At 40.4% G+C, this 15,180-nt stretch overlaps 1 protein-coding gene and 1 non-coding gene across 2 annotated transcripts in view; one reads left to right on the forward strand and one right to left on the reverse strand.

Moving 5' to 3' along the window:
* LOC126162288 (sterol regulatory element-binding protein cleavage-activating protein) overlaps positions 1 to 15,180 on the forward strand; it is a 284,313-nt gene that overhangs the window by 46,100 nt on the left and 223,033 nt on the right. The window contains exon 5 of the mRNA XM_049918707.1: positions 8,699 to 8,879. Within this exon, the coding sequence (XP_049774664.1) occupies positions 8,699 to 8,879 (181 nt within the window). The remainder of the gene's footprint in view (positions 1 to 8,698; positions 8,880 to 15,180) is intronic.
* Trnas-cga (transfer RNA serine (anticodon CGA)) lies at positions 10,441 to 10,515 on the reverse strand. The gene has a single exon. It is a non-coding gene; the product is annotated as a tRNA-Ser (tRNA).

Here is a 15,180-nt window from a genome sequence, read left to right on the forward strand (position 1 = left end):
GTAAGTCGTTTCTGAAAGTATTTGTATGGAGTGTAGCCATGTATGGAAGTGAAACATGGACGATAAATAGTTTAGACAAGAAGAGAATAGAAGCTTTCGAAATTTGGTGCTACAGAAGAATGCTGAAGATTAGATGGGTAGATCACATAACTAATGAGGAGGTATTGAATATTGGGGAGAAGAGGAGCTTGTGGCACAATTTGACTAGAAGAAGGGATCGGTTGGTAGGACATGTTCTGAGACATTGAGGGATCACCAATTTAGTATTGGGGGGCAGCGTGGAGGGTAAAAATCGTAGAGGGAGACCAAGAGATGAATACACTAAGCAGATTCAGAAGGATGTGGGTTGCAGTAAGTACTGGGAGATGAAGAAGCTTGCACAGGATAGAGTAGCATGGAGAGCTGCATCAAACCAGTCTCAGGATTGAAGACCACAACAACAACAATTGGTACTTTGTGAATTATAATCTGCCGTGTTATAAAAATGACCATTTCTGCCAAAACAGTCTTGTTTATTTGGAGTGTGTTACAATTGCTGCAGTATTATAAAGACCTGTTTTGTTTTATCTCGCAGACAGTGACAAAATATAGGTAATCAGGTCGAGAAACCACACCAGTCTTGGGCCTATTTGTAATTACAGCTTTTTCAGTGTTAGACAGTGACATTTCGATTTTTCATGTAGCAAAACGTTTGGGTTTGATGAGGTAACGGATCCTTTTGCAGAAAGGAAAGCACTCCATGTAAAGCTGTAGCAAGATTGGAGAGAAAAAAATTCTAGGAGCTAAGGATTGAAGAAATGTGTATTGTCTTGCTTGTCTCTTCTCTTTACTGGTTTTATGTATCCTATACTCAATTTTATGTCACGCAAAGCAGCAAGTTGTTAGCTAAAAGGGAATAAAGAATGAAAATTTTCTGAAGAGTTTTAAAAAAATGAGGGGCAGGATGTCAAACCAGCCGACTGGAAGCAGGAGAGGCACCATAGAACATTTCAATTTCCACTGTCCTGAATATAGTTTGATGGCATCCAGTACAAAATGTGTTGTTGTTGTTGTGGTCTTCAGTCCTGAGACTGGTTTGATGCAGCTCTCCATGCTACTCTATCCTGTGCAAGCTTCTTCATCTCCCAGTACCTACTGCAACCTACATCCTTCTGAATCTGCTTAGTGTATTCATCTCTTGGTCTCCCCCTACGATTTTTACCCTCCACGCTGCCCTCCAATTCTAAATTGGTGATCCCTTGATGCCTCAGAACATGTCCTACCAACCGATCCCTTCTTCTGGTCAAGTTGTGCCACAAACTTCTCTTCTCCCCAATCCTATTCAATACTTCCTCATTAGTTATGTGATCTACCCATCTAATCTTCAGCATTCTTCTGTAGCACCACATTTCGAAAGCTTCTATTCTCTTCTTGTCCAAACTATTTACCGTCCATGTTTCACTTCCATACATGGCTACACTCCATACAAATACTTTCAGAAATGACTTCCTGACACTTAAATCTATACTCGATGTTAACAAATTTCTCTTCTTCAGAAACGCTTTCCTTGCCATTGCCAGTCTACATTTTATATCCTCTCTACTTCGACCATCATCAGTTATTTTGCTCCCCAAATAGCAAAACTCCTTTACTACTTTAAGTGTCTCATTTCCTAATCTAATTCCCCCGGCTTCACCCGACTTAATTCAACTACATTCCATTATCGTCGTTTTGCTGTTGTTGATGTTCATCTTATATCCTCCTTTCAAGACACTGTCCATTCCGTTCAACTGCTCTTCCAAGTCCTTTGCTGTCTCTGACAGAATTAAAATGTCATTAGCGAACCTCAAAGTTTTTATTTCTTCTCCATGGATTTTAATACCTACTCCGAAATTTTCTTTTGTTTCCTTTACTGCTTGCTCAATATACAGATTGAATAACATCGGGGAGAGGCTACAACCCTGTCTCACTCCCTTCCCAACCACTGCTTCCCTTTCATGTCCCTCGACTCTTATAACTGCCATCTGGTTTCTGTACAAATTGTAAATTGCCTTTCGCTCCCTGTATTTTACCCCTGCCACCTTTAGAATTTGAAAGAGAGTATTCCAGTTAACATTGTCAAAAGCTTTCTCTAAGTCTACAAATGCTAGAAACGTAGGTTTGTCTTTCCTTAATCTTTCTTCTAAGATAAGTCGTAAGGTCAGTATTGCCTCACGTGTTCCAGTATTTCTACGGAATCCAAACTGATCTTCCCCGAGATCGACTTCTACTAGTTTTTCCATTCGTCTGTAAAGAATTCGTGTTAGTATTTTGCAACTGTGGCTTATTAAACTGATTGTTCAGTAATTTTCACATCTGTCAACACCTGCTTTCTTTGGGATTGGAATTATTATATTCTTCTTGAAGTCTGAGGGTATTTCACCTGTTTCATACATCTTGCTCACCAGATGGTAGAGTTTTGTCAGGACTGGCTCTCCCAAGGCCATCAGTAGTTCCAATGGAATGTTGTCTATTCCGGGGGCCTTGTTCCGACACAGGTCTTTCAGTGCTCTGTCAAACTCTTCACGCAGTATCGTATCTCCCATTTCATCTTCATCTACATCCTCTTCCATTTCCATAATATTGTCCTCAAGTACATCGCCCTTGTATAGACCCTCTATATACTCCTTCCACCTTTCTGCTTTCCCTTCTTTGCTTAGAACTGGGTTTCCATCTGAGCTCTTGATGTTCATACAAGTGGTTCTCTTATCTCCAAAAGTCTCTTTAATTTCCCTGTAGGCAGTACCTATCTTCCCCCTAGTGAGATAAGCCTCTACATCCTTACATTTGTCCTCTAGCCATCCCTGCTCAGCCATTTTGCACTTCCTGTCGATCTCATTTTTGAGACGTTTGTATTCCTTTTTGCCTGCTTCATTTACTGCATTTTTATATTTTATCCTTTCATCAATTAAATTCAATATTTCTTCTGTTACCCAAGAATTTCTACTAGCCCTCGTTTTTTTACCTACTTGGTCGTCTGCTGCCTTCACTACTTCATCCCTCAAAGCTACCCATTCTTCTTCTACTGTATTTCTTTCCCCCATTCCTGTCAATTGTTCCCTTATGCTCTCCCTGAAACTCTGTACAACCTTTGGTTCTTTCAGTTTATCCAGGTCGCATCTCCTTAAATTCCCACCTTTTTGCAGTTTCTTCAGTTGTACAAAATATACACATTTCAATTCCACAGACCGAAATACAGTGACGTGCGATAGAAGAATGCTGTGTGAAGAGGTGTGGCGCTGCACTTTGCGACACTTAAGATCTGATAACATGTCTTACAATTCCTCAGATACGTATGTTTTATGTATCAGTCTTCAGAAAGATGTGTGCTACAAAATGAACGTATTTTTGAAAATTCAACGTTTTTTTTCTTGTTTTTTTTTAATTTTTGATGTCCCATCTCAAACGCTCGAGGGACGCCACTATCTACTATTGCCCCGGTTCGGAAATATCGTAGATACAGGTCTGTTGGACAGAGCAGTCTTGAGTTATAATAGGGAAGCGGGTAGTGTCCATGTGACCCGTGTTTACATTTAGTGATTTTGCTGTTTCCTCTTTGTCTACTGCACTCACGTCAAATGAAAACAAAATTGATTTCTTTGGCCGGGAGCTATCATGTGAATTAAAATACATTCACATAATTACAGAAGGCTAAAATACGTTATTAGTTTCAGGTTTTATTTTATTTCCACTTTTCTGACAGGCAAGCATTAATTGCCATGCAGAACAATGAAGTTATTTTTATCAGTTTGCTGAAGAAATTTTCTTTTATTAATCTTTTCCACTGAGGCAGTCAATATATTTGAAACAAAGGGTTAAATTTCAAACTATTGGCTAGTTTCAACTGTTCGGTGCATTTCAAGTGTACGTTTTCATCTTCTAGCACGTATGGCATTATGCCAAAACAAAGAACCAGACATGAGATAACAAAGTACTGGCAACCAAGGAAATTTACATCCCAAAACCACATTGAAAAGCTTAATATCAGGTTGATGCCTACTTCACTGGGAATCTGGGACTCATTTAAAAATCAGCTCTTTGATGACGAGCCACTTAGAAGAATTTATAGCCCAGAAGATCACACTTTTATGTTGTTATTAAAAAATTTACTGGCATATTTGTGTGATATATTTTAAAATGTAATACCTGCATAAAAGACCAATATCACATGTGAAAGTTTAGCTTCTCTTGCTATGACTGGCTTACAAATACGCATTGCAATCTCGGTATCAATGCTTCGGAAAGTAACATGCGGTGTTTGGTGGAATTCGAATTTATACTTTCATAATTCGAAAATATGCAGCCTATATGTTACTCAGGGGACACCGCCTTAACGTAGCACTGTCCGTGCGGGCGAGGAGGTTTGCATGCTCCGGATCCGGAGGGCTATGCCGGCGGTAGCGTAGCTACCAGCAGGGTCACCCATGCCGGACAGGCCAAAGGGGAGGAGCCAGACAAAGTGTGTCCCACAACGATCTATCGCCCCCCTTTCCTATCCCAAACCTGTCCTCACCATTTCCTTTTCCTGTCATTCCCTGGTATATGTACAAAAGGGCAGAAAGACCTCTATAGGCGTGGAGAAGCCAATCTTTCTACGGGAGAAAACCCCGAATGAAAAATCCTGGTCCTCCAGGTTGGGGGTTGGCGACGAGCTACCAACCCATCCTGGAAAAAATAATCACCGGTACTAGCATCACAGAAGAGCCTCGGATAGGACTGATCTCTGTAAAACTATCTAAGCAAGAACAAGGACTACGGAAGGAAATACAACTAGGGACCTGGAATGTCAGAAGCCTATACCAACCTGGGGCAGCAAAATGTGTAGTAAGGGAGGCAGATAAGTATCAAATTGATCTATTGGCCCTGCAAGAAACAAGGTGGACAGAAACCGGAGCTACAGAAATGGAAAACTATGTCATATTCCATGGAGCCTCAGAAACAAACCACTCACTAGGAACTGGTTTTGCAGTGAAGAAATCACTCTGTACCACTCTCATAGATTTTAAATCAATCAACCCCAGAATCTCACTCCTAACCATAGACACAGGAAAACACAAACTCACATATATAAATTGTCATGCCCCAACTGAAGAAAGCGATGACATCAAAAAAGATATTTTCTACGAGGAATTAGAAGCGGTTTTAGACAATGTACCAAGTGAACATTACAAAATTATCCTTGGAGATTTTAATGCAAAAATAGGGAAAGAAGCAGCCTTCATGGGGACCATCGGAAAGCACAGTTTACATGATGTGAGCAGTGATAACGGCACTAGGCTGGTTAGCTTTGCGACTGCAAAAGGCTTGTTTATAAGTAGTACTGATTTCGACAGGAAGAGAATATATAAATGAACCTGGGTGTCTCCAGATGGGAAAACAGTGAGCCAAATTGACCACCTAATTGTAGAGAAGAGAATAAAGAAATGGATACAAAATGTTAGAACGGCAAGAGGTGCGGAATGTGGATCAGACCACTTCCTTGTCAGAGGAAGGATGAAAACAATATGGAGAGCCAGGAAGCACAAAAGAATGCAAAGAGTCACTCGATATGACCACGAGAGTCTGACTGAAGATAATATAAGAAGAACTTTCAAGATAGCACTAACAAACCATTTTGAGGCTTTGAATGAAGAGGAAGGATATACTGTGGTAGATCAGAACTGGAAGGCGATTGCAGAGACCATTATAGAAACAGCCCAAGAAGTAATCCCAAAGCGAACTAGGGGAAAAAGAGTGTGGTTCAATGAGGAGTGTGAGGGAGCTATCAGGGAGAGACAACGGGCCAAACTAATGTGGATACAAAGCAATATGCAAGAAGAAGAAAAATCGAAGTTTGAAGAAACACGATGGCAGACCCAAGACACATTGAGGAAAGCAAAGAGAAAATATGTTAAAAGTATCATGGAGGAAGCTGAACAAGACTTTCATGGAAATAGGTATAAAGAACTTTATAGAAAAGTGAAAAGTTTTAAAGGAGGGACATACCATCAACACAGATTCATAAAAGATGCCAATGGAAGAATGTTAACAGAAGATCAAAAAATTGGAAGAAGATGGATGGAATACTTCAGAGAATTACTAAACTCTGATGAACCAACCGAACTACTTGAGTTTGATGAACCAGTAACAGTAGACCCAGAATATCCTCCACCCACCATTGAAGAGATAAGGAACCAGATTAAAAACCTTAAGAATGGTAAAAGTCCAGGTGAGGACGGTATTCCTGCTGAACTTCTCAAGGCTGGAGACGAAATCCTCTGTTTCAAAATCCACAATCTAATCGAGCAAATTTGCGTAAAACATGAAATACCAGAGGAATGGAAGGTAGCTGTGATATGCCCCATATATAAAAAGAAAGACAAATCCGTATGTGACAACTACAGGGGCATAGCGCTACTCAACACCTGTTATAAGATCTGCTCCAACTGCCTATTAGAACGAATAAAACCTATAGCAACAGACATAATTGGAGAATACCAAGGAGGTTTCCAGGCAGGGCGATCAACCACGGACCAGATTTTTGTTCTAAAACAGGTCTGTGAAAAAATGTACGAATACGGACGAGAGATACATCTCCTGTTTGTAGACTTCAAGTAGGCTTACGACAGTATACACAGACCTAGCCTGATTAGAGCTATGACAGAGTTTGGTATACCAAAGAAGTTGGTCATACTGGTAGAGGTATGCCTAAATGACACAAAACTTAAGGTTGAGGTAGGCAATCAAATGACAGAAAGCTTCCAAGTTGTAACAGGATTACGCCAAGGAGATGGGCTATCACCTGTCCTCTTCAACCTGCCACTTGAGAAGGTAATGTGGGATTTCAACAAAGAAAACATCAAGGGCATTCAAATTGGTAATGAACACATTACATATCTGGCCTATGCAGACGACATTGCACTATTAGCATGCACACAAGAAGATCTGAAGAGAAGTATCCAGACCTTGGAGTTATTGGCGGCTAGGATCGGTCTACAAATTAGCTCTGAAAAGACAGAGTATATGACCATAGGAAGAAAGATCCAGAACTCTCAAGATTTAATTGTGAACAACACCAGGTATAAACATGTGAAAGAGTTCAAATACCTTGTATCATTTTTTACAGAAGTAACATCAACTGAAGCAGAGATAAAAGCACGACTGCAGGCGGGAAACAGATGCTATCACTCTCTAGACCCTATATTAAAATGTAGAAGTGTCTCGCAACAACTAAAGCTACGGTTGTATAAGACATTAATAATGCCGGTAGTACTTTATGGTTCTCAAACCTGGAGCACTTGAAAACAAGACCTTAAGCGACTGCTAACATTTGAAAGGAAAGTCCTCAGGAAAATATTTGGACCAGTCAGAGATCAGACTACTGGAGAATGGAGAAGACGCCATAACACTGAATTAGAGGAGCTGTACAAGGAGCCTAACATCTTGGGAGTGATGAGAAGCAAAAGACTGCAATGGGCTGGACATGTTGTTAGAATGGAGGCAACAAGATGGTCCAAAATCACAATGGACTGGATCCCGTCAGGCAGCAGACCAGTGGGAAGACCTAGAAAGAGGTGGATCGATGGAGTGGGAGAAGACCTGTTGCAGCTGGGAGTCACGGAAAACTGGAGACAGATAGCAGAAGACAGAGACGGATGGAGAGCTCTAACTGTAGTGGCGCGCGGTCCTCTGGGCCTGATCGCGTGAAGAAGAAGATATGTTACTGCAGATCAAACATCTTTCCAAAAGGTGTGTCGTTTTCTAAAGCGCCGTGAAATTTCTACGGCCATGTATAAAACCATAACCATTCAAAGGATTGATAAGTTACACAGTTCCGAGAGAAAATATACTTTCAATTAACAGGGAAAACTATGTTTCCACCCGGGAGAAAGTGTATTTTTAACTGGGAAATCTGGGAGAAATCCAGGAATTTTTTCCCCTTGTCCACGTATACACCTTGATCAACTTTGTCCTCAAATTGTAAACTATTGGGAAGCAGTAGGAGAATGAAATTGTGTATTCTAAACACTTGTATTGGTAAGTTAATACGTGCAAAGTTTCAGATGTATCCTGCAATTACTTCTGGAAATATAAGAAGCTAAACTTCACATTTCTTCGAGTATCTATTTTTTCAGCTGACTTTGCTTCAACTTATTCATATGCAAATTGCTCAGGAAATATATTTATTATTATTTTGACTAAGAGAGCACAAAAAGTTGTACAAGATGACCAATTTTTGTTTCTTTAAAAAAAATATTACTAGAGATATTATGTCTGAACATCATCAAAAACTCACAGATGCACTGTTGATAGTTGCCCTATGGGACTGAACAAATGACTGATTCTCTGGAAGTATTGTATTGATGATGGTGAAACTTTACCAAAGTGAAATGGAGACATGTGCTGTTCTTCATACAAAATTTCATCAAAATCCATGATGGTCATGCGGCAACCTCTAGACCACTTCACATGGAATGACAGAGTCTGGTACTTTACAGTGTAAGTTATATTTACTGGTGAAAAATGAGGTTTTTGTGTTGCATTCCGCCGTAAGTATCGAATGACTCAAAAATATTGAACATTATATACTTCACTGAAATAACAGCAATTTTATAGATTGGAGGAATGACTTAATTTTCTTGTTGGAGACTTTGTGGCTACAGTAATTAAATGTGATTTTATTACTTTTTGCTACCCACAGTTCATTGACACTTTCTGATGTCTGCCTTCACGTGGAATCTGCTGTGGCATTGGCGCCAGAGCATCGATCAATGGTGCCAGAGTTTGGATGCCTAGTTTTGAGTCCTGCTGGCCTTTGGCATCATGACCCAGGACGTTATGCTAAAGATCCTGCACCACTGAGGACTGTATTCACATACCAAGTAATTATTCTGTATATATTATGTACTACTATATGGTATTGCTGTCATGAATCATTATGTTACATCATTCTCGATTTACTGTATTTACCTGAGTATAAGATAATCCTGAATATAATATGACTCCCCCACCCCCCCCTTTTTTTTTTTTAAGAGGCTCCTTGGAAAAATTTTATTTTTAAAATACTCTGACATCAAAATTACAAACATTTTATTGCTATAAATTAGCTCTGTAAAAAGTTAACATTATATCTATTCTAAACTATGCCAATTATTGACTCGCTACATTTTGATAAGATACGTAGAAATAAAATAATCAAAAATAAGTGGTTTACCTTAATTTTTATTTTTGATTTCTATTTTTCTTGCTACTTCTGTGGTATTGGTATTTTTAATCATCATCATCATCATCATCATCACCACCACCACCACCACCACCACCACCACCACCACCACCACCACCTCCTCCTTAATCACTAGTACCACTAGATTAATTTGTAACCTCCTGGCATTTCTTCTTTCCTGACACTTTTCTCATAGTAGCCTGTCATCTTCTGAGCCATCCATAGCACTGGATATGCAGCACTTTTTTAATTCTTTCATAATAGATTCACTTGAGATTCATCTGCAGGCACTAGGGGTCCACTGACTGAACATAGTGTTTCTTTAATTTCCACTCTGGAATGAGGGCATTGTCTCTTTGAAGAAGTAACTCACTGTAAAGCTGACATAGGTGAACCTTAAAAGGTCTAATCACAACAACATCCATTACTTGAAGACATGAGATCATGCTAGCAGAAATTGTTATCATATCTTTGTTGTTTTTTGCTATTAGATCTTTAACTTCTTGGGTGTGAGGTGTCACCTGAAAGAATACAGCACCAGTATTTCCCTCTGTTAAGCAAAGAGCCTAGTATTCTGTTCTAAACAGCCTGCAGTCAATCTTATCACAAAGTCATTAGTCATCAACCCTTTTATTGGCATCTAAAGTTAAACCCTGCAGGTTGTTTTTCTTTTGGTATCGTATTCCTGTGAAGACTCACTTAATGAGGCAGTTTCCTTCCATCTGCTAGTGCATCCAGCACTACTTTTATTCTGGTGTTTTCTCTGTCAGAAATCCACGTAGGAACACTTTTAATGCCCTTCACATTGAAAGTAACATTTGATGTCATGTCAAAAAAGAATGTGTCTGATCAGTGTTGTCCATATGAGCTAGCAAATAGTTATGCCATTTCGTAAGATTGATTATATGATGCTGATACGCAAGTAGTTTTTTGTGATACGCCATGGGAAGTTGCTTGCTAACATAGCTCCCAGTTGTAATGTAAGCCCTTTGCACACTGGCTAGTACTTTCTTTGAATTCCACAACACATGCAGCTTCAAAATTTTTTTTCATCTCCAATGGCTTCATTCAGATAATTTCTCAAGAAATCGCACTTCTCTTGCACATACTGAACAACCTGCTGCTCCAAATAATGAAAACTGCCCTGCTTTGCTCCCCTGAAATGTGGCTGGTAAAACTGACATGATTTAATTTGAAACTTCCTGGCAGATTAAAACTGTGTGCCCGACCGAGACTCGAACTCGGGACCTTTGCCTTTCGCGGGCAATTGCTCTACCAACTGAGCTACCGAAGCACGACTCACGCCCGGTACTCACAGCTTTACTTCTGCCAGTACCTCGTCTCCTACCTTCCAAACTTTACAGAAGCTCTCCTGCGAACCTTGCAGAACTAGCACTCCTGAAAGAAAGGATATTGCGGAGACATGGCTTAGCCACAGCCTGGGGGATGTTTCCAGAATGAGATTTTCACTCTGCAGCGGAGTGTGCGCTGATATGAAACTTCCTGGCAGATTAAAACTGTGTGCCCGACCGAGACTCGAACTCGGGACCTTTGCCTTTCGCGGGCAAGTGCTCTACCAACTGAGCTACCGAAGCACGACTCACGCCCGGTACTCACAGCTTTACTTCTGCCAGTACCTCGTCTCCTACCTTCCAAACTTTACAGAAGCTCTCCTGCGAACCTTGCAGAACTAGCACTCCTGAAAGAAAGGATATTGCGGAGACATGGCTTAGCCACAGCCTGGGGGATGTTTCCAGAATGAGATTTTCACTCTGCAGCGGAGTGTGCGCTGATATGAAACTTCCTGGCAGATTAAAACTGTGTGCCCGACCGAGACTCGAACTCGGGACCTTTGCCTTTCGCGGGCAAGTGCTCTACCAACTGAGCTACCGAAGCACGACTCACGCCCGGTACTCACAGCTTTTCATATCAGCGCACACTCCGCTGCAGAGTGAAAATCTCATTCTGGAAACATCCCCCAGGCTGTGGCTAAGCCATGTCTCCGCAATATCCTTTCTTTCAGGAGTGCTAGTTCTGCAAGGTTCGCAGGAGAGCTTCTGTAAAGTTTGGAAGGTAGGAGACGAGGTACTGGCAGAAGTAAAGCTGTGAGTACCGGGCGTGAGTCGTGCTTCGGTAGCTCAGTTGGTAGAGCACTTGCCCGCGAAAGGCAAAGGTCCCGAGTTCGAGTCTCGGTCGGGCACACAGTTTTAATCTGCCAGGAAGTTTCATATCAGCGCACACTCCGCTGCAGAGTGAAAATCTCATTCTGGAAACATCCCCCAGGCTGTGGCTAAGCCATGTCTCCGCAATATCCTTTCTTTCAGGAGTGCTAGTTCTGCAAGGTTCGCAGGAGAGCTTCTGTAAAGTTTGGAAGGTAGGAGACGAGGTACTGGCAGAAGTAAAGCTGTGAGTACCGGGCGTGAGTCGTGCTTCGGTAGCTCAGTTGGTAGAGCACTTGCCCGCGAAAGGCAAAGGTCCCGAGTTCGAGTCTCGGTCGGGCACACAGTTTTAATCTGCCAGGAAGTTTCATATCAGCGCACACTCCGCTGCAGAGTGAAAATCTCATTCTGGAAACATCCCCCAGGCTGTGGCTAAGCCATGTCTCCGCAATATCCTTTCTTTCAGGAGTGCTAGTTCTGCAAGGTTCGCAGGAGAGCTTCTGTAAAGTTTGGAAGGTAGGAGACGAGGTACTGGCAGAAGTAAAGCTGTGAGTACCGGGCGTGAGTCGTGCTTCGGTAGCTCAGTTGGTAGAGCACTTGCCCGCGAAAGGCAAAGGTCCCGAGTTCGAGTCTCGGTCGGGCACACAGTTTTAATCTGCCAGGAAGTTTCATATCAGCGCACACTCCGCTGCAGAGTGAAAATCTCATTCTGGAACCATGATTTAATTTATTCTTCATCTGATTCCACCTGAAACAGTCACTTCTGTGACACCATATTTTCTTCCAGCTACACACTTGTTCATGCCTCCTGGTTCCAGAATCATCATTAACTTAAAATTAGTGTTGTATTGTCTGCATGAACCACTTGGGAACTGCGAACTTATACATTCATGTTTTTCAACAGTGTCTTGACTGTAATTTGCATCCATTGTTGATTGCTACAGTTTGTGTGGCACTAACAATATAAACATACTGAATCACAACAATATGATGTCCTCTCAGCTTCTTACAGCTGAAATGACAGAAATTGTACAACTGCAGGTAACACTGTAAGCCAACCTAGAAAATCAACGGTACTGCAGAGCAGTGAAATCTTAAGGGCCCCACACATAAGTTATGAAAATCACGACATATTCGAAAATAAACAGCCAAATATTTTTGACAAGCAAGAATATAAATGTCATTGCAGCTAATAAGCTGTGCTATTAGCTTCCCGCCTAGCCACCAAAACTGGCTTTATTGCTTCATTAGCTTTTGATATTGTAGGAACCAGCAAAGTTTCTGGTTCATCCTCATTGTCACTTTCTTCTAGATTCTCTGCAATCTGTTCCTGTAACACTTCATGAATTGTCATGGACTGACAGACAGTAAAACCTCTGTCACATTCAATATATTCACCAAAGATAAGCAGTCAGTGTTTGCATCTGGCCCCATTATTTGCTGCCATTGTTCAGCTGGAATTCCATTGCTCAATTGGAATTCTTGTGTAATGTCTTTTAAGTATCTGATGAAAGCCAGCCTTCTTGAAGCAGTTTCACATTGTGCTTTCTTACGCTGAATCTCAGGCACTTCTTATGTAATACACAGTGTCCAAGATTGTAACCTTTCTCATCATAGTATGAAGACATGCCATCCAATTTTGTACAAGAATCTTCCTGTATTTTGTTTCAGGAGTTTTATAACGTTTTTGCCGAATTGCTGAAGGTAACTGATACAGTTAGGAGGAAAAAAAACATTACTTTAAAACCCATATCCTTTTGTCTTTCCTTCTCCTTCCCTCTTTCCTGACGAGGCAACCGTTGGTTGCGAAAGCTAGATTTTTGTGTGTATGTTTGTGTTTGTTTGTGTGTCTATCGACCTGCCAGCGCTTTTGTTTGGTAAGTCTCATCATCTTTCTTTTTAAATATATTTGCTTTATATTATGTAGATTCGATGTATCTTGGTGATGTGCTGCATGCTGGTCAGTAAACAGAATGATTTTCCTATTTCTAAAACCCTACCTTACATCCCAGGCATGTAAGTACTATTTGAGTATAGTTTGTTTTACCCATGCTTTCACATTAGATTTACGTGCAGGTGGAACTGTCCACACATTTTAAAAAAAATGTGGAGTATTCACCGTTCCAATTATTAGTGGCACCACCTTTTCTATTCCACTTTCATTACAACATAACAAAACACTTAGCCTCTCTTTACTAAATTTTCTGCTGTGGCATTTCTCTCCTCTGAACTCCAGAGTTTTTTCAGGCAGAGGGTGAAAAATAAGCTTCTTTCACCTGCCTTAGCAACATCATTGGGACTATACCTTTCTATGACTCATAGAAGACTATTTTACCATGACTGAAAAGTGTTAAAGTTTACACTTCCGACATCACTTCTAGCACATTTATACACTAAATTATGTTGATTCTTACACCTTTTGATCCAGCCTTTGGATGAATGTTTTGTGAGTCCCAACTTTTTGTCAAATACATTTCTTTACCACAAATGACAGTATCACTGACTGGAATATTTGAAGCACAAGCTTGCTTAATTCACTTTAACAGCACACTTTCTACTTCTGGAAACTGACTATCATGTACCCATTTTCATTTATGGTTTCCTCCTTCCAAACAAGCACTTCCTTCTTCTTCTTCTTCTTCTTCTTCTTCTTCTTCTTTCTCGTCTCCTTTGTCACTACTGGTATTTTATGCCCAAGCTATCTGTCACCAGTCCCATACAGCTTGCTTTTCTAGCCTGTCCTTCCCTAGTTTCTGACTTTTTAACTGTCATCTTTGCTACTTTCATAAAGTTTGATCTACAAGCAAAAGCAGGTGAGTTTAAGGTCATTCCGCACAACTCTGACTGCAAGTGAGTACTCAGTTGGTTTCAGGGCACTCTGCTTTGAAGATCATTTTCAGTGTGAGTGTTTAAAAATAATTGTAAATTCTTGATTGACTTATTTTTTGCATTTGGTGTGAGCACTCATTGCTTCTGATGGTGGTAAGTGGTAAATACTATGTAAACAAGTGAGAGACATCATTTAGAAAGTACATTCTTTCTTCATGTGGGAGGCAGTGCTGTGATCATTTGTTTGTAGGTTATAAATCTGACCTTTTGATCAGCATTAATAACACTTGTCTGTAAACCAGTGTCACTAGAGAATCTTGGAGAATGGCTTATTGGACTGTGTTGTGTAACCTGTTTATTTGTAGAAATCAGATTGTAATACTTGCATATTACTGGGGCTGCAGTTTCAGCTAGAAGTGATAACTGTCAGCATAGAAAAACAACAGCTTATTAATGCATGTATTATCTCTCAATGTGTGACGATAGAAAACTTTGTTAGTTTACATGTCCATTTCGTTCACTAGTACACCACTTTGATGGATAGGGTTTGTATGAATTTGCACCTAGTTTAAATGTTTCAAGATTTATTGATATATGGGTAGATTAAGATTTTTGTTGTGCATATAATATGCATTTCACCTCTCGCCGTGTGCAGCACATGCACTGAATATCAAGATACACTGTGATTGAGATTCCATTTTATACCAGTAATCTCCTTGTAACTGGCTGGCTGGATCAGTTCACAGTTTAACCAACGCTACTACCATCACACCCAGTAAAGCATTATAATGTCCAAATGAACTTTTGGCTGAGATATACTTTAATTTTTAGAGTTGAGTCTGATGTTCACATAGGATAAACATAGATTTGATTTCAAGTGAATTTCTTGATGAAAAATAATTGTACTTACCTCAGTATATGCCATAAGATATTTCAATATTTAACCACTATGTAATTGCATCATAGCTTCTT

The sequence above is a fragment of the Schistocerca cancellata genome, chromosome 2, assembly GCF_023864275.1.
Source record: "Schistocerca cancellata isolate TAMUIC-IGC-003103 chromosome 2, iqSchCanc2.1, whole genome shotgun sequence".
Taxonomy (NCBI): Eukaryota; Metazoa; Arthropoda; class Insecta; order Orthoptera; family Acrididae; genus Schistocerca; species Schistocerca cancellata.